At 56.3% G+C, this 23,733-nt stretch overlaps 1 protein-coding gene across 2 annotated transcripts in view; it reads right to left on the reverse strand.

The window, feature by feature from the left end:
* Positions 1 to 955: 955 nt before the first annotated feature.
* LOC311198263 (apoptosis-inducing factor 3-like) overlaps positions 956 to 23,733 on the reverse strand; it is a gene marked incomplete at both ends in the record, with an annotated part of 33,862 nt that continues 11,084 nt past the window's right edge. Inside the window, 17 exons of one of the 2 annotated variants that reach the window (XM_084272171.1) lie at positions 956 to 995; positions 1,500 to 1,520; positions 3,405 to 3,509; positions 6,487 to 6,562; positions 7,092 to 7,190; positions 8,100 to 8,217; positions 8,926 to 9,002; positions 10,361 to 10,424; positions 10,726 to 10,797; positions 11,129 to 11,244; positions 12,267 to 12,397; positions 15,359 to 15,450; positions 15,909 to 15,995; positions 17,322 to 17,434; positions 19,157 to 19,253; positions 21,231 to 21,275; positions 23,393 to 23,502. In XM_084272171.1, the coding sequence (XP_084128297.1) occupies positions 956 to 995; positions 1,500 to 1,520; positions 3,405 to 3,509; positions 6,487 to 6,562; positions 7,092 to 7,190; positions 8,100 to 8,217; positions 8,926 to 9,002; positions 10,361 to 10,424; positions 10,726 to 10,797; positions 11,129 to 11,244; positions 12,267 to 12,397; positions 15,359 to 15,450; positions 15,909 to 15,995; positions 17,322 to 17,434; positions 19,157 to 19,253; positions 21,231 to 21,275; positions 23,393 to 23,502 (1,463 nt within the window). The remainder of the gene's footprint in view (positions 996 to 1,499; positions 1,521 to 3,404; positions 3,510 to 6,486; positions 6,563 to 7,091; positions 7,191 to 8,099; positions 8,218 to 8,925; positions 9,003 to 10,360; positions 10,425 to 10,725; positions 10,798 to 11,128; positions 11,245 to 12,266; positions 12,398 to 15,358; positions 15,451 to 15,908; positions 15,996 to 17,321; positions 17,435 to 19,156; positions 19,254 to 21,230; positions 21,276 to 23,392; positions 23,503 to 23,733) is intronic. The other variant, XM_084272172.1, reaches the window with a different exon arrangement.

Consider the following 23,733-nt stretch of genomic DNA (forward strand, 5'->3'; position numbering starts at 1 on the left):
TTCCAGCATGGGGCAGAAAACACGACAGCAGAGCCCTGGCAGGGAAAGCCAAGCTAAGAAATGCAGCCTTGTCACTAGGTGGCAGAGGCTGGAGGGCAGCCACAGCGCTGCTTTCCTTTGAGGAACAACACAGCATCAGCACTAATCCTGCACCAGTCACTAAGGGGAGAGATGCTGGAAGGATGGGGGGCTGCAGTCTGCCTGTCACACCTCTCCAGGGAGCCCCTGCTCTGCACCTGGGGACTGACCAAGAGTTGCCAGTGCCCAAGCCCAAACCAGTCCCCAAGGGATGGGGAGCATCACGTCAGCCCCTTGTCTGCTCTGGGGTGGGGAGATGCTGTGGATGCTGGGACAGGGACCAGTGAGCTGCAGAGCCCTTGGCTTGGGCAAGGACCTGTCTCTGCTGGGGGGTTGATGAGCCACCTGGAGAAGGGACAAGGCAAAACACAGGGGCTGTCAGAGCCCACCTGGTGTGACACCATTTCTCTGTGTCCCCCCCCTCAGTGCTCCCAGGGCTGAGGGCACAGGGAGGCCTTGGCAAGTGCTGCAGAGGGTGTCAGGCTCCATGGGGATGTGCAACCAAGGTCTGCAGAGAGTGAAGAGGGTTTGGAAAGGGGCAACATGAAGGGCTCTTGGCCTGAAGGGCACTCGTGCTGTTTCAGGGGGTGAAGGATGAGCTTGGGGCAGCCTGGGGATCCCCCAGTGTCCACAGCCAGACAGTGCCCGTGCCTGACCCCACTCTCTTGAGGACTGCTTTCCCAGGCTCCCAAGGGAACTGCAGCAGCACAGGCCAGAGGAGCCACTGGCAGGCTGCAGGAAGGGCAGTGTGAAGGGCCAGGTGCTGGATTCATCTGTCTCAAAGGGAGATGACTCAGCCACAGTGTTCCCACTTATCCATGGAGCTGCCATCCTGTCTCCACACAGCCAGCATGGCACCAGCAGGGCACCCATGGGGTTAGGAGCCTTTCCCAGTTAGCCAAGACATATCTCCAGTTCTGGAAAAAACAAGAGGGAAAGCCCAGCAGTGCTGTGAGGTGTTTCCCAGCACGGGCACATAGGTGTGTGCAGGGTGCCTGCTGGTCACTGCCCATCCCAGAACCTGTGCACAGAGCCACAGCCACCTGGGCAGGGTGGGAGCATCCTTCCTCCACCCTCACTCACATGTCACTGAAACTGTCCAGAACCTCACATGCAGATGTACCAATCCCAATCAAAATGGGTGTTCCCACAGGGTGTTTTTAACTTAAACCAAAGGCCTTCTGGCATTCAGCTGGGGAGTCACAGAACCCCCCCAGCCCAACAGCTCCTACCCAGCAGGTCTGGGCACCACCAGCCATGCCTGCCTGTCCCCAGCACAGCTGCTGTCAGCCCCAGCCCAGTGGCACTGTGCTGGCAAAACAAGCATGCAGCCATGACCCCCACACAGGAATTAGGGCTGTGGGTGTCCCTCTTGCCAGCCCTTCCTACCCAGCACACCCAGGACCCCGAATGGGACATACTTGCCGTGACGGACAAACAGCCTACGAGTTGTGAAAGCAGCAGGAGACAGAGAGAGAGGAGAGAAGAAACAGTCAGGGTTGAGCAGTCTGGCTTCCCCCAGGCACACTGAGCCCCACCATGGGGGCCAGTAGCCACTGGGCTGCCAGGAGATGCCACCTCCCTCCCCGCTGCAACGTGGGCAGCCAGCATCCAGTGGAGATGGTGGTACCCATTCCAGGGGTGCCCAGGGTGTCTGAGCTGGCTCAGGGCTGCCCACAGCCTGGGAGTGCTGCTCTCCCCCAGCTTTTGGCAAAGTCTGCTTTTATTCCAGAGGTGGAAACACCCCAGGGACCCACATTCCCCTTCTAATTCCCACTCCAAAGGCTCCTTTCCAGCTGTTAGCACCTCCCTGGCGCTTGCCTTCCAGCACAGCAGCCCTGCTCTGTGTGCCAGCACCACGCTCTTCTCTGTGCAAAGCCTTGAACTTCAACCAAAGGGAGAAGAACACACTGTGCCTGTGAGCTACACCACAGAGGCTGAGCCACCACGGGCCACTGTCGTGGCACAGGCAGCTCTGCAGGCTTTGCTCTCCCAGGGGGTTGTGCACAGGCAGCACACCCAGCCCCTCAACTGATGGGGTGCTGCTAGCACCCCGTGGCAGGAAGCACCACTCCTCTGGAGTCTGTGCAGGGATGTGGAGCCTGGTGTCTGAGACAAGCCCCTGCTGTCTGCAGGATGCCAGCCTGGGAGGCAGCTGGGAGGCAGCTTTGGGCTGATGGAGTGAGCAGGACAGGAGATGAAGGGTAGGGAGGGGGGAGCCATGGGACAATGCCATGTGGTGCCCATTGGGGTGCTGCCTCAGGGTGCTCAGCCCTGCCCTGCACCCCATGGCTGTGCTCAGCCCCTGCCCTGCACCCCACAGCTGTGCTCAGCCCCTGCCCTGCACCCCATGGCTGTGCTCAGCCTGCCCTGCACCCCATGGCTGTGCTTAGCCCCTGCCCTGCACCCCATGGCTGTGCTCAGCCTGCCCTGTACCCCACAGCCGTGCTTGACTCCTGCTCTGCACCCCATGGCTGTGCTCAGCCCCTGCCCTGCACCCCATGGCTGTGCTCAGCCTGCCCTGCACCCCATGGCTGTGCTCAGCCCCTGCCCTGCACCCCATGGCTGTGCTTAACCCCTGCCCTGCACCCCATGGCTATGCTGGGCCCTTACCCTGCACCCCATGGCTGTGCTCAGCCTGCCCTGCACGCCATGGCCGTGCTCAGCCCCTGCCCTGCACCCCACAGCTGTGCTCAGCCTGCCCTGTACCCCACAGCCGTGCTTGACTCCTGCTCTGCACCCCATGGCTGTGCTCAGCCTGCCTTGCACCCCATGGCTTTGCTCAGCCCCTGCCCTGCACCCCATGGCTGTGCACCCCATGGCTGTGCTCAGCCCTGCCCTGCACCCCATGGCTGTGCTCAGCCTGCCCTGCACCCCATGGCTGTGCTCAGCCCCTGCCCTGCACCCCATGGCCATGCTCAGCCTGCCCTGCACCCCATGGCTGTGCCCAGCCTGCCCTGCACCCCATGGCTGTGCTCAGCCTGCCCTGCACCCCACAGCCGTGCTTGACCCCTGCCCTGCACCCCATGGCTGTGCTCAGCCTCTGCCCTGTACCCCCTGGCCGTGCTCAGCCTGCCCTGCACCCCATGGCTGTGTTCAGCCCCTGCCCTGCACCCCATGGCTGTGCTCAGCCTGCCTTGCACCCCATGGCTGTGCACCCCATGGCTGTGTTCAGCCCCTGCCCTGCACCCCATGGCTGTGCTCAGCCCCTGCACAGCACCCCATGGCTGTGCTCAGCCTCTGCCCTGCACCCCATGGCTGTGCACCCCATGGCTGTGCTCAGCCCCTGCCCTGGCACTGCTGGTTCCCACTGTGCATCTACTTACTCCACATCACGCTTTCGGATGGTCCTGCCAGCAGCCAGGACCTCGGCCACCTTGGACACAATAGGGTCGTAGTTCATGCTGGCCACAGCCACCACCTCGTCACTCCTAGGGCCAGGCAGAGCAGAGCAGGTTAGGGCAGCCTCAGGTGGCCACAGCTCCATCACCCCAAAAGCAACATGCTGGAGAGAAGCAGGAAGCAAAAAGAAACACCCACTCCAGGGTCAGGACCTGTCCCCAGGCACGAGCACCATGAGGACTGTGCTTGGTGGAGGGACAGGGGCAGGAGAGGGCTCAGGGCTGGCACCACACTGGTCTCACTGATGCTCACATGCTGGCATGGTGAGTGAGCATCACTGTGGTGCCCAGGGGACACACAGAGCTCTGGGAGTCCCAGCATCTGGGGGAAAACACCAGCAAGGGTGGATAAAAATCCAGACATCAGCAAGGATCCCAGTGACTGCTGCCCTGTACTGAGGGAGGGGAGAAGCAGGTGTCCCTGTGGGACACTTGGTTGTGCTGCTCCACACTCTCTCCTTGAGCTCTAAGAGTGGCCACCTCCTCCCAAAGGGCTGGGACAGATGGGGTGCCCAAGGCTAGGCTCCCACTAGCCCCAGGGATGAGAGCCCTGTGTATGAGGGATGCCCAGCTGACTGTCACCCAGCAGGTGATGGCAGCACAAGGCAACCTCAAAGGCTGAAGGGGAAACAAACAGAGTGTCAAGGAAGAGGATGTACAAACACAGGAGGAGTTTTGGGTGAAGGTCACGAGGCAAACAAGAAGGGCTCTTCTGCTTGGAGGGTTGCCAAGGTCAGCTTGGGTATAAATCTGAGACTGAAGCCAGGAGGTGACTCATCGATGGATAACTGAATAGACAGTGTGAAGATCAGGGAAGGTGTGTGGGTAGGATGCTGAACACCAGTTGACCAAGTTGAAGAGTAGAAGCACCCAACAAATCAAGAGCTGCTCATCAATCCACTACCAAAGACCTCTGTGACCAACAGAGCAGAGAGCATCAGGTGAGGGGATGACCTGTGCCTGGCTCCCTGGACAGCAGGAGCCACACTTCAGAGGAAGTTGCACCTCTGTGGGGCCAGGGGAGTTGAAGTTCTCTCCTTGCTGTCCCACAAAGCCAGGGGGTAGCTCCATCACAGCAGAACTATCTGTTTCAAAGGGGTCTGATTCCTGAATAAGCTCACTGCAAATAAAGGAGAGCAAGCCAGGAACAGAGCAGCCACCTGGCCTCCCCACCTCTGGTGCCATCCCAGTACCCACGAGCCATCTCTGGGATGGGTGGCAGAACAACACAGTGCTCAGCAGCAGACCCCTGCTCCCTGCTCCCTGAGGAGCTGATGCTCACCCAGCCCAGCTTTGCTGCCTGCCAGCAGGTCTGCCTGGGCATCCCCACAGCCACTGGTGGCACACTGGGCACACTGGTGGCACAGCGGGCACACTGGTGGCACACTGGGCACACTGGTGGCACAGCGGGCAGGGGGCTGCAGCACAGAGCAGAGATGATGCCCCTTGCTCTGGGCTGTCCTTGTGAAGGGCTTTGACAGATGCTTCATTGAAGCAGCCTGACATTCCCTTTCTGAGGAGGGTTGGTAGATGGGGGCTACACACTCTGGTGTGGAGAGGAGGAGGAGGAGGAGGAGGAGGAGGAGGAGGAGGAGGAGGAGGAGGAGGAGGAGGAGGGAAGGCTGCACAGGAGGTGACACGCTGAAAGCTGCAGCGTATGGCAAAGCAGCAGCTGCAGAGCAGCTCTGCAGGGGCAACAGCATCACAAGGACACCCAGCTCAGCAAAGCTGCTGGAAATGGGGCTCTGGCTTCCCCTGCTCCCACTCGCTGGGCAAATGGGGAGTTTTAAAATGTGATGTTTTAAGTGACTGACATGCCCCTCCAGGCACCAGGAGCCTGTGGAGCGATGGTGTGTGGCTGTGGAGGGGGAACATCCCCTCAGAGCAGCTCTCCCTGGCACAGCTGTGGCTTGGCCAAGGTGCCAGTGAGCCCAGTGGGGTGTCCATGCACAAAGGGCCCCACAGCTGGAGGCCCCATCACCTGCAGCAGGTTCCTATCTGAGGTGCACCAGGAGAAGGGGGATGAGAGTCAGGGACCCAGCTCATGCCACTGGCTGACAAAACGAGTCCTGTGCCTCCCTGAGCCTGACAGACACATCCAATGAGCAGGCTCCATCCCATCCCAGAGTGATGGGGGCAAGCAGCTGCCCTCAGGGAGGGAGGATGTAGAGGGGAGGCCCTGAGGGACATGGGGCAGTGAACCCCAGTGAGATCACATGGAGAGCAGGAGCTGGATCCTGCCTGGGCTCCCTCCTGATCCTTGCCAGAGAAGTTCAATTGCTGAGCCAGGCAGACCTTCACCTCACTGGTTTCCCTCTTCCCATCCTTAAAATCAGGAAGCACTTGAAGAAATCCCCTGTCTCCAGGCAGGAGGCTGCTCTGTGGCCATCGGCTTCAGGCTGGGATGGGACACAGGTGACAGAAGAGCAGCCAGCAGCAGGTACTCTGGGGCTAAGTGCACCCTGCCCAGTCTCACCAGTCAGCGTGGGTCCAGAACAGCAGAGGCAGCACATTCTGGCTGCCAATGCCTCTCAGGAAAGTATTCCCAGATAGGCTGCCAGCCTGGGGACAGGTCTAATGAGAGCTCCTGAACCCTTCACAGCTTGTTAATAGACAGGAGAGGGGTTTGAGCTCCATTTGTCAACCCAGAAGCAGAAACAGGGATGCCTGAGCTCTCAGTCCAGCCCTGGGCAGAAATCATTAACACAGTGATGCCAATGGGAAGGAAGGTTTTGATGGGGATTGCCAGCAACAAATTAAAAGAAGCCATTATCTGCTCTCAGGTGTTATCTGAACCAAGTGCTCACATCTGGCAGGGTCCTTAGGTCCAAAGGCCAGTTTAACTTGCTTTGTGCTTAGCACATGGTTTCTCCAAGGCCTTTTACTCCTGTCCTGCAAGCTCAGCGGCCAAAGAGGAACAAACCTGACTGACAGAAACACTGGCAACAACATTTCCCAGCCCAGCAGGACAAGCTTAGACAGGAACACAGAGAAGAGAGACACTTACTTGGTGTAAAATGCCACGAACTTCAGTTCATCTAAATCTCCCTGAATGACAACATCATCGAACCCTTCCCCGTGGCCTGGAAAGCAGAGGAGTGGATTCAGCAGCAGCTCCCCTGGATTTCTTAAGACAGAGTGTTTCAATCCAGAGCTACAGGCTGCCCAGAGAGGGGGTGGGTGCCCCATCCCTGGGGGTGCTCAAGGCCAGGTTGGATGGGGCCCTGGGCAACCTTGTGTAGCTCCAGGCCTGGAGGTTGGTGTCCCTGCCTGTGGCAGGGGGTTGGAGCTCTGTGATCCTTGGGGTCCCTCCCAACCCAGCCCAGGGTGGGATTCTATGATTCTATGATACAGGAAGAGCATCCTGCCGCCTTGGCCAGACCAGCACCTGGAGATCAAGGCACCAAACCCATCCCTTCGTGTTCAGCAAAGCCAAGTTCAGGGAGAGTGTCCATGCAGGGCCCCCCCTCACAGCCCCACAGCCAGGGGACACACCCAGCCCCTGGGGAGCCAGGAAGGGAAGCAGACCCGAGGCAGAGTTTGGCACGCAGGGTCCAGCCCAGGAGGGGTCTGGCAGCAGAAGGCCTGGGGCAGCCCTGGGGAGCCCCTTACCCGCGTATCGGATGCTCTTCCCGAACATGGCGGTCCAGAGATAGGGGACTGTGCTGATCTCCATGCCATGGGCCAGCATGTTCAGGGCAGCTACACGGCCTGGGAGAGAAGAAGCAGCAGCAGCAGCTTGAGCAAGGGAGCTCCACGACAGGACAAGTCCCACGGGCTGCGCTCAGGTCGCAGCACAGCACCCCCACCTCCAGCCCCAGAGCACCAAGAGGAGGACTGGGGGGCAGCAAGCACAGATGGGCAAACGTGGCATTGTCTGAGGCCAGGTGACTTTTACACACCAGCACAGCTCCTGCTGGCTTGTGGTCTTTGCTGGTGAGGCGCTGGTGAGCCTGTTGTGACCCCAGTTTGGCAGCAGTGACAGGGCTGAGAGCTGGCTGAGCTCCCAGGGCAGATGGGCAGATGAACAGGCCCCCCCTGAAGGCAGAGATGGTTGGAGTGCAGTTCCTGCCTCAGAGTCGTGCTGGGACCAGAGAGGGTTGTGTCTAAAGCCTGACTTCAGATGTGTGGTTCCAAAACCTCTCACCCAGGGCACCCGCCCAGAGCTCCCACATGAGGTTGTGGCCTTGGAAAGCTTGAGGGCAGCTGGTCTCACCAGGGTTTCCAGGCTTGCTGGTTCAAAGAGGAGAAAGGTCTCATCTCCACAGCATGCTCCCAGGCCAGGCCAGCAGCTCTGCTGGGGACAAGCCCAAACTAGCAACAGGATGTGAGCTCCAAAGTGTCCTGGGGCAAGGAGAAGACCAAACTCCTGCCATGACTGCAGGTGCCAGGGAGCACAGGGTGTGTGGGAAAGCCTGTTTGTAACAGGGCATCTTGCCCTTCAGGAAAGCTGGAAAACCAAGGACAGGACAGAAAAAAAATGCTTCAAAGTGTCTAATACCAATGCCCAGTGTCCTGTGTCATTCCCTAGAGGGCTTGGGAATATCCCAGGGATGTGGAAAAGGCTCTCCTCCATGTGCAACATGCTGCTGCAAAGTGAAGGGGCTGAAGAGCACCTACCATGCATGTGGGCCATCTGCCAGTGAGGGACGTTCACCTTCTTGTTATTCCTTAAGGCCAGAGGGAACGTGACAGCGTCACCGGCTGCGAAGACTCCGGGGATGTTGGTCTGCATCATCTGCAGGGGAGAAGCAGAAGTGGGCATCAGTGGAGGCTGCACCTTACAGGGGCTTGGACTCCAAGATCTCTTGGGGTCCCTTCCAACCCCCTACAGTTCTGTGATCCCTGGATGCTGGGGCATGGCTCCAGCTCCCAGCTTTGCTGGAGCAGTAGCAAGAAACAGAGAAAGATCCACCTTTCCAAGGATCCCAGGGGATCTTATCTTTCCTCCCCACCACCTGTGATTCAATGGGAGCTGTGGTGGTGCTGATGGGCTCTGTGTGTGGGGGGGGGGCTGGAGCTCCTTGCTACCCACCCCTGTGCTTATTGTGGACAGACCACAGTCTTCTGAAGGGGGCTCCAGGACACCTGTCCCCATGTCCTGTTACCAAGTGACCCCTGGCAGAGGGATGCTCTAGGTGAGAAAGACCAAACCACATCCTGCCTGGGGGTCCCCCAGCTGAACAGGGGTTGTCCACCTATTCCCAGGGACCAACCATGGCAGCTCTGGAGTGGTTTCCTGCTCCTCTTTGTGTAGGATGGGCTTTGCAAAACCTTGCAGGGGGGTTCCAAGCACCCAAGCATGGTGCCCCCAGCATTCCAGCATCTTGGCAGATACAACAGCCCCATGACAACAATTTGGAGCCCCTGGGAAGCTCATCTCAAGGGAGAGGAGACTTGGCTCCTCCTGTTTCCCCCCCCAGCACACACTGACCCCCAAGCTCACCTTGTTGACCACAACAAAGCCCCTGGAGTCGATGTTGACACCGCTCTGCTTGAGAAACCCTGTTGCTGGGACAGCACCTGCAGGAGAAGGGAAGTGCTGCTGGTGTGGCATCCTAGCAGCACTGGGGGGCTGGCCAACAGATCCCCCCTGCCTGGGCAGCCTGTCTGCCCCAGGGGAAAGGCAGCAAGGTGCCCCACAGAGCCCCCAGCCACTGCAACTCCAGGGTCCCTACCACCCTCCAAGCCATCAGCACTGCTGCCACCTGCCCAGCACGGTTGCCTAATGAATACCTCAAGATAAGTTTCAATCCACTTCTCTCTATACAGGTATTTTGAAATAAATATATTTAAAAGGTCTCCAGACAAGGCTCCTCTGCTCCCCCCCACCAGTCTGTACCTTTTTTCTTGCCTTCTTTGACCCTTTCCTCTCCTCCAGCCTTCACACATCAGAACAGTTGATAAAACAACAAAAGCAGAATTAAACTAATTCCACTTTTCTTCCAGTCTGCAACATTTAGAAATGTTACAGGGTGACAAAGGGGTTCTTTTCCCCCTGAGTGTGGAGAAAAATACCCTCTTCTATGGCAGTGGCAGCAAATGCCCCCACCCCAAAAAAAAATCAGAGGAAAAAATATTCACAGGATCACAAGGCTGGAAAAGACCTTTAAAGATCAAGTCCAACCATTCCCATCCTAAGCTGAACCAGATCCCTGAGCACCTCATCTCCCCTTTTTTAAACACCCCCAGGGGTGGGGACTCAGCCCCTCCCTGGGCAGCCTGTGCCACAGCCCCACAACTCTGCCAGGGAAGAACTTTCCCCTCCCATCTGCTCTGCCCCTGCCCTGGGGCAGCTTGAGCCCATTGCCCCTTGTCCCATCTCCTGTCCCCTGGCTGAAGAGACCATCACCCACCTCTCTGCACCCTCCTGGCAGGGCAGGGGAGGTGGGGAGAAGGTCTCCCCTCAGCCTCCTCTTCTCCAGGCTGAACACCCCCAGCTCCCTCAGCTGCTCCTCAGAGGATTTGCCCTCCAGCCCCTTCCCCAGCCTGGTTGCCCTTCTCTGGACTCACTCCAGGACCTCAATGTCCTTTTTATGGTGGGGAGCCCAGAACTGGACCCAGCACTCAAGGTGTGGCCTCACCAGCTTGTGGAGGCTTTAAAAGACAAAACAACTTGAGATGATGGTTTTTTTTTTTCTGGAAAGATGTAAACCATCACTATTCCCCAAATACTTCTTCAGCTGTGTTTTGGGGTGGAGGTTCCAGGAATGGCTTCTTCAGTTTTGCTACACAGACTGCTGTGACAGCCAAGCAGGGGTGGCATGTCCCCCCTGAGCACCCCCAGCCCCAGTGACCCATCACTTCCACGTCCCCTCTAGTTTCTCCTCCACCAAGCACAGCCCCCACCAGCCCCACCAGGCTCTGTCCCCACAGCTCACCAACACCAACGACACACACGTCGGCGCGCAGGACCTTTCCGCTCTTCAGCACAACCTCCTTCAGCTGCACAGGGAGACGTGGTGGTTATTTTAGGGACAAACACACCCCCACCCCCCATAGCAGCAGCAAGCCAAGCTGGCAGCTCACTTCATTTCTGACGTGCAAAGGGTCTGGAATGCCTGGCAGCAGCAGCAGAGCAGGATGGGAGCAATGAAACCACCCACTCGCCACGCTGGTGAGTGTTTGTTCCTCAGGGAACAAGCCCAGGAATATGAATTTTTTGAGGGTAGGGAAGAGTAGGGGACACAACCCCAGCAGCAAAGGGAAAGGCACCTCTGGGGGAACCCCCCTGCCCACACCCTACCTTCCCCTCCTGCTCCCGCAGCTCCGACACCTCTGTCTGCATGTAGAACTTCACCCTGTTGCTCTCAAACATCTGGAGGGGGGACATAGGGCAGAGAAAGGGGCATCAGGACCCTGAACCACCCCTATCCCTGGTGTGCCTCTACCCCTGAGCTGCTCTGCTCATCCTCTGCGCTCGCCTTGACCCTCTATGTAAAGGGGGTCGGCATCACCTCCGTGTTATCCCCCCCCACACACACGTGGACCATGAGAGGGAAGATGCAGCCTAGTCTGTCTTTCCAGTGACTGTTGGCATCACAGCTTAATCAATAAATGTCATAAATTAATTAGTGCAATCAGGGAAACATGCAGAACCCCCTCCCCCCATCCCCAAAACCACCTCCCAGATGGGAAAACAAGGTCACCTTCATGACGGTGCGGCCAACCCTCTCTCCAAAGGACTTCTTGAAAGGGACCTCCTCCAGCTCCACCAGGGACACTGAGTGGGCCCTCTCTGCAAGGTAGGCAGCCACTTCCATCCCTGGGGGAATACAAGCAAGTCTGAGTAGCCACAAGACCCCCCACCCCCTCCACCGTGGTGCTGCCCTGCATCCCCAGCGCTGGTCACAACGCAGGAGCAGCCTTGCCCGTTCCTGGCTGGGGAGGTTGGAGCTGCTCTGCTGGGAGATCTGGGTTGCCACCAGCACACATGGGGCTGCACCACTGCAGGTGAGATTCACCACTGATGGCAAGATGGTCTTAGATGCAGGATTCAAAAACCAAAGTGGGGGAGCTGATCACAGTGAAGACACAGCACTTGGAGCAACGGATCTGAGATGAAGGAGACCTTCTTCTCACATCTGGGGCTGTCTCAGCAGGCAGAATGAGCCACAGGCTGAGAACAGCCCTTGTGATTACTTGTTTCCTCTGATCAGAGTGGGACAGTTTTGGTGCCAGTAATGGATTGGGAACCTTCCCCAAGACTCCAAGGCATTTTCCATCCATCAGGCTGGTTCTTTTTAGAAAGAGATCTTTTTGAAGACCTGAAGTTTGCAACTGCCTCTCCTCCCCCCACACCAGAAGTTTTTCTGTAGATAGGGTTGATTAAAACTTTAGGATCTGCAATAATTTTGCTAGAACCACATCAAGTAAGGGAAGAACCATCACAGAAATGATCAGGTTTTCCCTGGGCTTTTTAACAATGCATCACCTAGCTAAAAAGTAAAAGAAATAAACCCAAAGGCTTCCACTGCCAAGCAAGACCCTCCCAACTGAAGCCAAATCTTGATGCACCAGATTAGAAGCCACCTGAGCACCAGTACTGGACTTGCTGTATGCTTTTCTGACCAGGACAGCCACACCTATGCCCATGCAAGCTCAACAGCCCATCCTCTTCAGTAAAATCAATGTCTTCAGCAAGGAGATGCCCTCATCATCCCACTGATGGCTTAGACTACCGTGAGGTCCAGTTTGGGGAGGGAGGTTCCCTCTGACTGGGCAGGGACAAACTGGGTGAGGGATTGGGACCATCTGAACAGCTGAGGCAGGGACAGAAGCGCTCACCCAGGAAGGATGCTCCCACAATAACCACGTTCTTGCTGGTGGCCAGCTTGACGACACGGTTGGCATCTTCAGGTGTGCGGATGTTGAAGACGTTCTCCACCTCCTTGCCTTTGCAGCTGAGAGCTTTGGGCCTAAAATGACACACTGAGGGCAATACAGGTGCTGTTCTGCTGATGCTGTGGGGGCAACAGGGCCTGCAGACCCCTCCCCAGGACTCCAACAGCATCACAACCTTCCAGCTCTTCACCTTTCTGTGGGCTGGAGAAGTAACATGGGGAAAAAAGCCCCCCCCATGCTGGTGGGCTCAGAGCAGAGCTCTTTGAAAAGAGCAGATAATGGCAGGATGAGGGGGATGGACTAAAGCTGAAGGAGGGAAGGTTTAGATTAGATATTAGGGGGAAGTTTTTTCCAGAGACAGTGGCGAGGGGCTGGAACAGGCTGCCCAGAGAGGTAGTGGATTCCCCGTCCCTGGAGGTGTTCAAGGCCAGGTTGGATGGGGCCCTGGGCAACCTTGTGTAGCTCCAGGCCTGGAGGTTGGTGTCCCTGCCTGTGGCAGGGGGTTGGAGCTCTGTGACCCTTGGGGTCCCTTCCAACCCAGACCATTCTATGATTCTATGATTCTATGAAACGGGGGTGCAGGGGGGGCTGCTTGGCAGCTGCTCCCAACCTCATCCACTGACTGGTGCACCCTGGAGCTCGGGTCAGCACCCCTCTGGGGCAACATAGAGCAGTGTGGGGCAGGTCAACCTTAACCTTAACCACTGGCACATGGTAAAGTTTCCAGAAGCTTAATGGGACACAGGAAACGCTGTGTCCTCCAGCAGACACTTTGGAGCCAGGCACTGAAGCTTTCACCAGCCTCTGCTGATGCAGGTCCTGCTGTTTGCTCCCAGGGACATGTTGATGGATGCTGTGGCAGCTCAGTCATGTCCTCTTGCAAGCACTTACTGGAGATGATCTAGTTTTAAATATCTGCCCCCTCACATCTGGAAACGGGACAGATGATCCTAAATAATTGAGGTACCTTAAAAGCATTTCCCTGGAGCACCCAGGGACACTGGGTTGCATAAGGATTTTAAAATTATTACCAAAGGCTCTTTTGAACCCAATTAGGTGGCTGGTGCAGGAAGCGTTTTGGCTGCAGCCCCACACACCCCATCATCAGCCAGCAGCACCTGATGGGGCTGGAGCTCTCTGTGGCACTTGGGGAGTCCCTGCTTCAGCTGCTCTACAGCATCCCTGCCCCAGATGAGAAAATGTGCAGGGGCTGCATTTCTCCCACTGTGCCAATTCCAATAAATCCCCCACTGAAAACAAAATGACACAGGACTTGGAGGGTGCTAGGGATGATGGGTGATGCTCTGCCCCCCAGCAGCAGCACAGGCACATCATGACTGCCTTCCCCCATGGCTGGACATGGTTTTAGCCCTGAAAATTTCCCTCCTGGGGGCAAACCCTCACAAAGGGGTCTGCTAAGCTGGGGTAACTGCAACACCTAATTATGACGTCAACAGAGTCACATTTAAGCCTTCATCATCAATAAAGATCACAAGATCACAAGATCACAAGAATCACAAGGTTGGAAGAGACCTTTGAAGATCATCCAGTCCAACCATTCCCATCCTAAGCTGAACCAGATCCCTGAGCTCCTCATCTCTCCTTTTTTTGAACACATCCAGGGAAGGTGACTCAGCCCCTCCCTGGGCAGCCTGTTCCAGCCCTGACAACTCTTTCAGTAAAGCATTTTTTTCCAATATCCAATCTGTCCCTGCCCTGGCCCAGCTTCATGCCATTGCCCCTTGTCCCATCTCCTGTCCCCTGGCTGAAGAGACCATCACCCACCTCTCTACAACCTCCCTTCAGGTAGTTGTAGGTGGGGAGAAGGTCTCCCCTCAGCCTCCTCTTCTCCAGGCTGAACACCCCCAGCTCCCTCAGCTGCTCCTCAGAGGATTTGCCCTCCACCCTCTTCCCCAGCCTGGTTGCCCTTCTCTACACTTGCTCAAGGACCTCAATGTCCTTCTGATGGTGAGGAGCCCAGAACTGGACCCAGCACTCAAGCTGTGGCCTCACCAGTGCCCAGTCCAGGGGCACAATCCCCTCCCCAGACCTACTGGCCACCCTGGTTTTGATACAAGCCAGGATGCCATTGGCCTTCTTGGCTGCCTGGGCACACTGCTGGCTCATATTCAGTCTGCAGTCACCCAACACCCCCAGGTCCTTCTCTGCCTGACAGCTCTCCAGCCAGTCTCCCCCAGCCTGTAGCACTGCAGGGGGTTGTTCTGTCCCATGTGCATCACTCTGCACTTGGCCTTGTTAAACCTCATCCCATTGGTCTCAGCCCATGGGTCCAGCCTCTCCAGATCTTAAAAGGTTGTTAGAACATGAAAGATGGGAGTTGGAACGGGCGGGTTCTTGCCAGGGTTGGGTGTTACTCAGGGGTGAAAAGCAGAGCAAGGTGGCAAAAATAATGTCTGAAAGCAAATTCAAGAGAGTTACATCTTGGGAGCTTTTGTTAAAGAAAGTGTGTTCCAGGTCCTGGGCAGGGACTTTGAGTTGTGATGAAGAACTTGGTGGGAATTCCTCCTGTCTTGTGCCAGCCCCCAGCACAGCGTCAGGGTGGTGCTGGCAAATCCCTCCCCCTTTCCAAATCTGTGTTTTCTCTCACTTTCTTTGACACCAAGCAACCCAGGCACCCTGAGTGCTTCAGTGGGTTCATGTTTTGTGAACCCCCTTCGGACCTCAACACTGACCATGAAGGACCCCAGGCAGCACATCCCATCGCTGTGCCTCCAGCCCTGTGCCTGGGTGTTACCTGCTTTCTGGGTGACTCCCAGAGGCTTTGCAGCTTTGGCTGTGCAGACACACTCAGTGCAGCTTTACAGGGAGATGCAGAGGTATGTGACATACAGATACACATGGACATACCCAACAGGTGCTCCTTGACTTTTCTGAAAACACCCTTGCCCAACAAATTTGGTGTCTGAATCCAATGGCCACATTTGACACCTCAGCCCCAGGCACGAGCTCCTCATATTCCCACAGAAAACAGTTTCTCTTGATCTTTAAAAGGTTTGGGTTTTTCCACAGCTTACGTGTTTCCAGTTGCTATCAGCAGCTTGTTGTATTCCATCTTAAAGCCATCCTTGAACACAGCTATCTTGTTCTTGACATCCACAGCTGCAACCTGAAATCATTCCTAAATTACATTAGGGATGAAAACCCAGGGATTCCTGGAGCTCCCAGCCCAGCCAACCTGTCTGCAGGGCTTGAGTCCCCCTCCACTCCTGTACACAGCTTGGCCAGCCCAGACCCTGAATATGCCCTGAGGACCTCCCATACGAGTATTGGGCAGAACTGATTGTCCTCAGCAGTGTATGTCTGCTCAGCCCAGGCCTGTGTGAGGGTGCTTGCACATGGCAGGTAAGAAATGACAGTCCCCATGGCAGGAAGGGCTTTACCTGTCCCTTTGAACAACCACAGGCAACCTGCACTTTGGGGCAGGATTTGGGTGGCTGGGGGGGGACCCCACCATTTCTGCAACGGCATCCCATGAGCCAGGAACAGAGGCAGCCACCACATTTCCTCAACAGGGGCCAGCCTGTGCAGAAGGCAGCCTGCAGGCAGCCATGGGAGTCTCCTCACCTGCATTTCAGTGAGGACTTCGATGCCGTAGGTGCGGAAGAACTCCTTGGGGCGCAGGGCTATCTGCTCCGGGTGGGAATCCATGGACTGCAAAACAAAAGAGCCCTTCTTTCCAGTCAGCTGCTGTGGGTCAGACACAAGAGAAGCCCCAGCTGCCAACACGAGCTGGTAGAACTGGTTGTCCTCACCAGGGCACGTGTGGTCACCCCAGGTCTGTGTGAGGATGCTCGCACATGGCAGGGAAGAAATGACAGTCACCCTGCCAAGCCCTGAAGCCAGTCCTCATGGCATAGTCTGTGCTCTGGAGGTGGTCATGGGGATGCTACAGCACATCATGGTCCAAAGGGGATGGAGAGGAGCAGCCTGGCAGGACCTCAGGCCTGACTGGTAACAGCTGCTCGGCAAGGTAGGGGACGGGTAGTGCTGCAGCTTTAGGAGGCACAGGGTCTGCTGCTTGCAGCTTTACATGCTCCTCCTCTAACTGCTCTTGCCAGGGTTAGTCCCACTCACAGCAGGACTGAGGGGGAAAAAAACCCTTCTTTTTTTTCATAGCTTGTTCCCCAAACTTCTGCCTTCTCTTCCATGGGCTTTGTGCACCTTCCAAAGCCAACTGTGGGCAGGGTTGTCTGGTGGAGAGAAGAACAACCCAGGCACAACATCCTTTGTCCAAGCTCAAAACTGGCTTGAGCACCCTCAAGAAGCCACATGCACATTTGCTTTCCTCTGGAAACCACTTTGCCTTGGGGCTGGCAGCAGAGTTAAGCCCCCACAGATAATCATCCCTGATGTAAGGGGGAATACACACACTGCCTGTTCTCATGTTACCTCAGAGCTTCAAGATCAAATACCAACCTGAGCTGCTATCTGACATCCTGATATCAGGAATCAGTAATAAAAAAATGTGATTAGAAGATCACCCTGTGTCCAGGGATTGGAATGCAAAATGGGATGTGTGCCAGAAAAAGTGATCTTTGCCCTGTGATTGAGTTGACACGTTGAAATGATGACTGATAATCATCATAATCACTGTGTGGAGCATCACTGGGCAGTAAGAACCATGCCATAACAAAAAGCCTGGTAGACAATACAATTTTTCTCCTGTGCACCATTTCATTGCCCTGAAGATTTTGATCCAGGAATTGAATAAGATCCACCCAGGTAAAGGAGCTGGCCAGGACAGCTATTGCTAGAGGATGAAGAATGCCCTTGTTTCTGTGCTGGAAGACTCCTGGCTCAGGGTCTGAACAACTCCCTCTTTTGTGCTTCATCTTTCAGTCACCAACAGGAAAGAAAATCAAAGGGAAAACAGAGAAGGACAAATGAGGAAGGAGAACCATGCTGCTGCAATGAGAGGTGGTGAGGAAGGGTCACAGGGCAAGGAAGGGAACGTGGCACCCCTAAAGTGGCACAAACCTTGCTGAGCTTTGGTCTGTCGTAGGGCAGGTGCCGGTCCATGGTGCACATCACAACCCTGTCTGAGAAGCCCTCCTGGCGCAAGGTCTCTGCACAGACCAGTCCTGCTGCCCCTGAGGGAGAAGGAAGAGGAGGGGCAGCCACGTGGATGGGGCACCCCGAGTTGCTCCTGACCCATCCCCACCAGCCCTGGTCCTTCTCCACCGCCCTCCTCTGGGGACATGGCTTGAATGGGAAGCCCCAGGCAGTTCCTGGTGAACTCCCAGCTGAACAGGGAGGGCTGGGAGCCTCCCTTCCTCACTGCTTGGGTGCTTCACTCCAGGGAATCCTGCATGCAGTTTCTTCCAGGGTTTGCTCTGTTCAGTTTGCTTGCTTGTTTTTAAACAAAACGCTGCCTCAGGGTGTGCTGTGCCCCTGGAGCCACCATGGCTGAGCCTCTCAGACTTGAGAGCTCAAGGGAGAAGCCCTGAGTCTCTTCCCAACTAGGGAAACCTCACTCAGCATCAAGTGTCATGAGGGCCACAGCTTCTGTCATACCAGTGAAAGGAGATGGACCTGGGCAGCAGCATGGGTTGGGCTGGTGACAAAACGCTGCCATTGATGGAGTCAGGGGGGCAGTGGAAGAAGGGACAGGAGGGGGAACATCCTGTGCATGCTGCCTGGAGCACGCTGAGCCAGGAGTGATGCTGCACTGACCTCAGGATGACCCTCACAGGAGGCAGGGGCTGCAGGGCAACCTCACCTCCCGTCCTCAATGTGGGGCTGGGCAGGTGGTGCCTTCCCAACTCTTCCTCCTCACAACCCCAGCCCTGAAATCTCCTTCCCCATCCACCAGGTCTTTAAAAAATTCCAGCTGGTCAAGCCTGAGAAAGTTCCTTCAGCAACAGGTGATGCTGCCTGGGGAGTGACCTTGCTGAGGATGCTGGTGATGGTCCAGCCCTGCTGCACACCAGGCTGGCCCTCAGGGACCAGCAGGCTCACACCCTGGCTTGCTTTCAGCAAACAGCAAGGGCACAAGGAAGGGCAAACGCTTCCCAGCAGCACAGGACAAGCCAGCCAGGCTGGGTTCACCCTTTTAGGTGGCAGGAGCGGGTCACAGGGTGCTCCCCATGTCCACAGCCTGGGTCTCATGGCCTGGGGGCTGTAACCAAGTGAGAACAACCTGTATGGCAGGAGCAGCTGGTCCCTCCCAGCCCCAGGTCTAACACCAGGGAGCTGCTGTCCTCCTCCCACCCTGCACTGCACCACAACGTGGTGGAAGCAGCCAACCCACTCCAGAAATGGGCAGATTCAGTAGATGGGATTCACTCCATCAGGACTTCTACAAAAATTGCAGTACACCAAGGGAGCTGGGGCAAGAGATAAGGCAAGGCAGCTTGGCAGCCTTTCTATTCCATGCAGGGATCTTCTGTTTTCTGGGAAGACAGAAGAATCTCTCTCCAGAGAAGCACTTTGAGGTAAGAGCTCTGGAGCTGCTGGCAGCTGCAGTGGGATGAGGCAGAGATCTGCAGGCTGCCAAAGGAAAAGGTGTATCCACATCCCAGGAACTCCTGAGGGGACCTGGCACTTACCTGCTGTGGAAATCAGGGCTCACTGATGTATCTGGGGAGGGTGTAAGCGGGTCAGGGCACCCACTGCAAAGGACTGTGACAGGGAATCGTGAAGCTCCACATACCAGAGGCACAGGGACCTTTGGACTATCAGTGTGCAGGACAAAGAGGCTCAGGAAGACCCTCTGGTCTGACAGGAGGGACACAAGGGGGTGACAGAAGGTCCTTGGTACACCTGCCCAGGAGGGAACACAGCCAGCAGCCCCAGCACATGCCACCCCATACCTGCACCGATGATCAGCACGTTGGTGCTGCTCAGGTTGTAGCTGCTCAGGGAGATGCACTTTGCCATCATCTTTGTCCTCCTCTGTGTCTGCAGAGCCTACGACACCGCCAGCAAGAAGAAAAGTCATTCCCCTGGCCTCAGCTTTAGCAGGGGCAGCCAGGCAGGAATGGGGACACTGTCACAAACCAGCTGGGATAGAAAGGGAACCCCTGTGCCCAACGAGGACTCCAGACCCAGGCTCATCCAGATACCTTCCCACCATCCAGTGCATTACCCCCCTTCAAGGTACAAAAGAAAAACAAATTCATCATCTCCTGCAAGTTCCTCCAGGTACACAGAGCTGGGAAAACAATAGGAAAAGCAGGCCTGGTGTGTAATTGTGCAATTCTGCAACCAAGAGGTGAAGTGGAAGTGCAGAAGTCCTGTCAGCAGCTTTACCCTGCACCTGAGCAGAGCTTGTATATCTCTGATATCCAAAGAAGCTGATGGACTTATCCAGTCTGAGGACCTATGGCACTGCAGCTGTGCTGCACAGACTCCCTGCTGCCAGCCACTGGGGGACAAAATCCACTTCTGGCAGATGGAAGAGGCTCAACCCTCCCCATCACATCCCACAGGGATTGCTGGAGCAGTCCAGGTCTCTGGATCCAGTTCCCATGCAAAGGGTCCAGCTGGTTTGGAGCTGCTGGATTCACATGTGCAAATACACATCAGAGAAAGGCTTTCTCATGGAAAGCAAGATGCCATTGGCCTGAACAGGCTTCATTCTGCATCCCATCTTGGGGAGTGAGAGCCTTTCCTGCCCAGGCACCAGGTTCCTCTCCAGCACACGGAGCTGCTATCGAGGCTCAAGAGGGAGCAGATGACCCCTGTCATTGCCCTGCCACATTCAGACCCAGCAGATGAGGCCAAAAGGCTGCTGGAAGAGGTCTCTTTTTTGTTAACATAAGTTAAATGTTGTTCTGAGTTTAAGGCAACAGAGGGAAGTTGAAGACAAACACCTTGTAAGACCTCCTGAATCTATGGACACCCCAGCTCAGGTGCCCAGGAGCTGCAGGGGGGCTGGAGGGGGAGCACAGGAAGGATGGGAGGGGACACACCACCTCTGCCCTGCCCCACAGGTGCCTCTGTTTGAACGTTGGGCAGTTGCTTGAGACAGGACTGGGCTAGATGGAGCTTTGTTTCACCCATGTGGCATGCTCACCTGCATGCCTCCTGCTCAGGCACTGCTTCCCCTGCCAGGCAGCCCAAAGAGAACATCCCAGACACAGATACAGACTGGGAGAAGAGCTTCTTGAGAGTAGCCCTGCTGAGAAGGACCTGGGGATTGTGGTGGATGAGAAGCTTGACATGAGCCAGCAGTGGCTCTTGCAGCTCGTAGGGCCAATGGTATCCTGGGCTCCATCAGCAGAGGGGTGGCAGCAGGGACAGGGAGGGGATTGTCCCTCTCTGCTCTGCCCTCGTGAGGCCCCATCTGGAGTCCTGTGGCCAGATCTGGGGCCCCCAGTACAAGAAGGATGTGGAACTGTTGGAGAGGGGTCAGAGGAGCCACAAGGATGATCAGAGGGCTGGAGCACCTGCCCTACAAAGAGAGGCTGAGGGAGCTGGGCTGGTTCAGCCTGGAGAAGAGAAGGCTGCGGGGGGACCTCATTGCAGCCTCCCAGTCCCTGCAGGGAGCTTATAGGCAGGAGGGGATTCGACTTTTTAAGAGAGCAGATAATGGCAGGACAAGGGGGATGGACTAAAGCTGAAGGAGGGAAGGGTTAGATTAGATATTAGGGGGAAGTTTTTTACAGAAAGAGTGGTGAGGGGCTGGAACAGGCTGCCCAGAGAGGGGGTGGGTGCCCCATCCCTGGGGGTGTTCAAGGCCAGGTTGGATGGGGCCCTGGGCAACCTTGTGTAGCTCCAGGCCTGGAGGTTGGTGTCCCTGCCTGTGGCAGGGGGGTTGGAGCCCTGTGATCCTTGGGGTCCCTCCCAACCCAGACCAGTCTGGGATTCTATGATTCCCCCCACACCCATGGAGCAGAAAGCAAAAGCAGAGCCCTCAGGTTTTGAATGCCAGGGGCCCCTCACCTGCTTGCTCGCTCGGATGTACACCTTCTCCTTCTCAATCTTCACCTGAGGGAGACAGAACAGCATCAGTTTGCAGGACAGTGAGTGCCTTGGGTGTGAAGAGGGTCATTATTCCCTCCATGCAGCGATTAACAGAGCAGAGATCTTGCCAGGTCTCCTGTGAGCACTGCTCTGGCCATGGCAGGGCAGCTGGATGTTTCCTGTCTCCTATCAACCAGGCACTGATGGTCAGGGTAAAACTTGATTTCTATCTGAGGCTTCTGTCTGGTTTCTCAGTCCCACCCCACTGCTGCTCAAGACACCTCTCAGACCATGTTCCCCCACCTTCAGGTTCCTGGGACATGTCTGATGCCTGTGGGTGGATGCATGGGGAGCTGCAGGGAGGAAGGAGAGCTTGGTGAGGTCCTGCTCTCCATTGGCCACCCCAGTATGTTCTTAGACAATATTTGCTCCATGCTTATCCCAACACAAACTGGCACTGAAGTTTAACAAGGCCAAGTGCAGAGTGATGCACAGGGGACAGAACAACCCCCTGCAGCGCTACAGGCTGGGGGAGGTTGGCTGGAGAGCTGTCAGGCAGAGAAGGACCTGGGGGTGTTGGGTGACTGCAGACTGAATATGAGCCAACAGTGTGCCCAGGCAGCCGAGAAGGCCAATGGCATCCTGGCTTGTGTCAGAAATAGTGTGGCCAGTAGGTCTGGGGAGGGGATTGTGCCCCTGTACTGGGCATTGGTGAGGCCACAGCTTGAGTGCTGGGTCCAGTTCTGGGCTCCCCACCGTAAGAAGGACATTGAGGTCCTGGAGTGAGTCCAGAGAAGGGCAACCAGGATGGGGAAGGGGCTGGAGGGCAAATCCTATGAGGAGCAGCTGAGGGAGCTGGGGGTGTTGAGCCTGGAGAAGAGGAGGCTGAGGGGAGACCTTCTCCCCACCTACAACTACCTGAAGGGAGGTTGTAGAGAGGTGGGTGATGGTCTCTTCAGCCAGGGGACAGGAGATGGGACAAGGGGCAATGGCATGAAGCTGTGCCAGGGCAGGGGCAGATTGGATATTAGAAAAACATTTTTTACTGAAAGAGTTGTCAGGGCTGGAACAGGCTGCCCAGGGAGGGGGCTGAGTCACCATCCCTGGATGTGTTCAAAACCAGGGTAGATGAGGTGCTCAGGGATCTGGTTTAGCACAGGATGGGAATGGTTGGACTGGATGATCTTCAAAGGTCTCTTCCAACCTGGTGATTCTGTGATTCTGATTCTGTGATGACATTGATCTGTGGGGGGGTTGACACACTAAAGGGGCAGGGTGCCATCCAGAGAGACCTGGACAGGCTGGAGAGGTGGGACCATGTGTACCTCATGAGGTTCAACAAAGCCAAGTGCAAGGTCCTGCACATGGGTTGGGGCAGCCCCCAGTATCAACACAGGTTGGGGTGATGGAGAGCAGCCCTGAGGAGAAGGACTTGGGGTACTGGGGGGTGAAAAGCTGGACATGCACTGGCAATGGTGGCTGGCAGCCCAGAAAGCCAACCATGGCCTGGGCTGCATCCCCTCAGTGGGACCAGCAGGGCTAGGAAAGGGGGATTCTGACCCTCTGCTTTGCTCTGGGGAGACCACCCTGCAGTGCTGTGTCCAGCTCAGGGGTCCCCAGGACAAGGAGGATACAGAGCTGTCGGAGCGAGTCCAGAGGAGGCTGTGGAGGTGATCTGAAGGCTGGAGCCCCTCTGCTCTGGAGACAGGCTGGGAGAGCTGGGCTGGTTCAGCCTGGAGAAGGAAGGCTACAGGGAGACCTTCCTGAGCCCCTTCCAGCATGTAAGGGGGCTGAGAAGCCAGATGGGGACAGACTTTTCAGGAGGGTCTGTGGTGACAGGAGAAGGTGTGACAGCTTTAAGTTGAAAAAGGGCAAATTCAGACAACTTATTGGGAAGAAATGATCTACAGTGAGGGTGGGGAGGCCCTGGCACAGGGTGCCCAGAGAAGCTCTGGCTGCTCCTGGATCCCTGGCAGGGCTCAAGGCCGGGTTGGATGGGGCTCTGAGCAACACAATCTGGTGAAAGGTGTCCCTGTGCATGGCTGGGGGTTGGACTCAGTGATCTTGAAAGGTCATGGCTGACCCAAACCATGCTGTGATCCTGTCATTTCCTCTGATGCTGCAAAAAACAAAGGTCTCACCTGGAACCTGGGTAAGCTGTCCAGGCCAGGGAAGTCCTCTATGTCACCTGTGCTGATGTTGAAGCAAGCTCCATGCCAGGGACAGCGGACTCTTCCTTTGGACAGAACCCCTGCAGGAAACATGTCAGAGCAAGGCTGAGGTTGCCTCATCCCTGCCCTCAGACCAGCTCCATCAAGCTGCTGTGACCTGGCCAGAGCAGAGATGGCAGAGGCCAGGTCTCCCTCCTGCTCATGGTGGACTCCTCAGCTTCTCCACACCATTGCTGGGCACAGCTGACCTCCTGAAGGAGCACAGTTGCTTCTGCAGCAGCAGGAGCTGTGCTGCTCCACGCAGAGCTGCT

The sequence above is a fragment of the Gallinula chloropus genome (genome assembly GCF_964237585.1).
Source record: "Gallinula chloropus genome assembly, chromosome: 17".
Classification (NCBI taxonomy): domain Eukaryota; kingdom Metazoa; phylum Chordata; class Aves; order Gruiformes; family Rallidae; genus Gallinula; species Gallinula chloropus.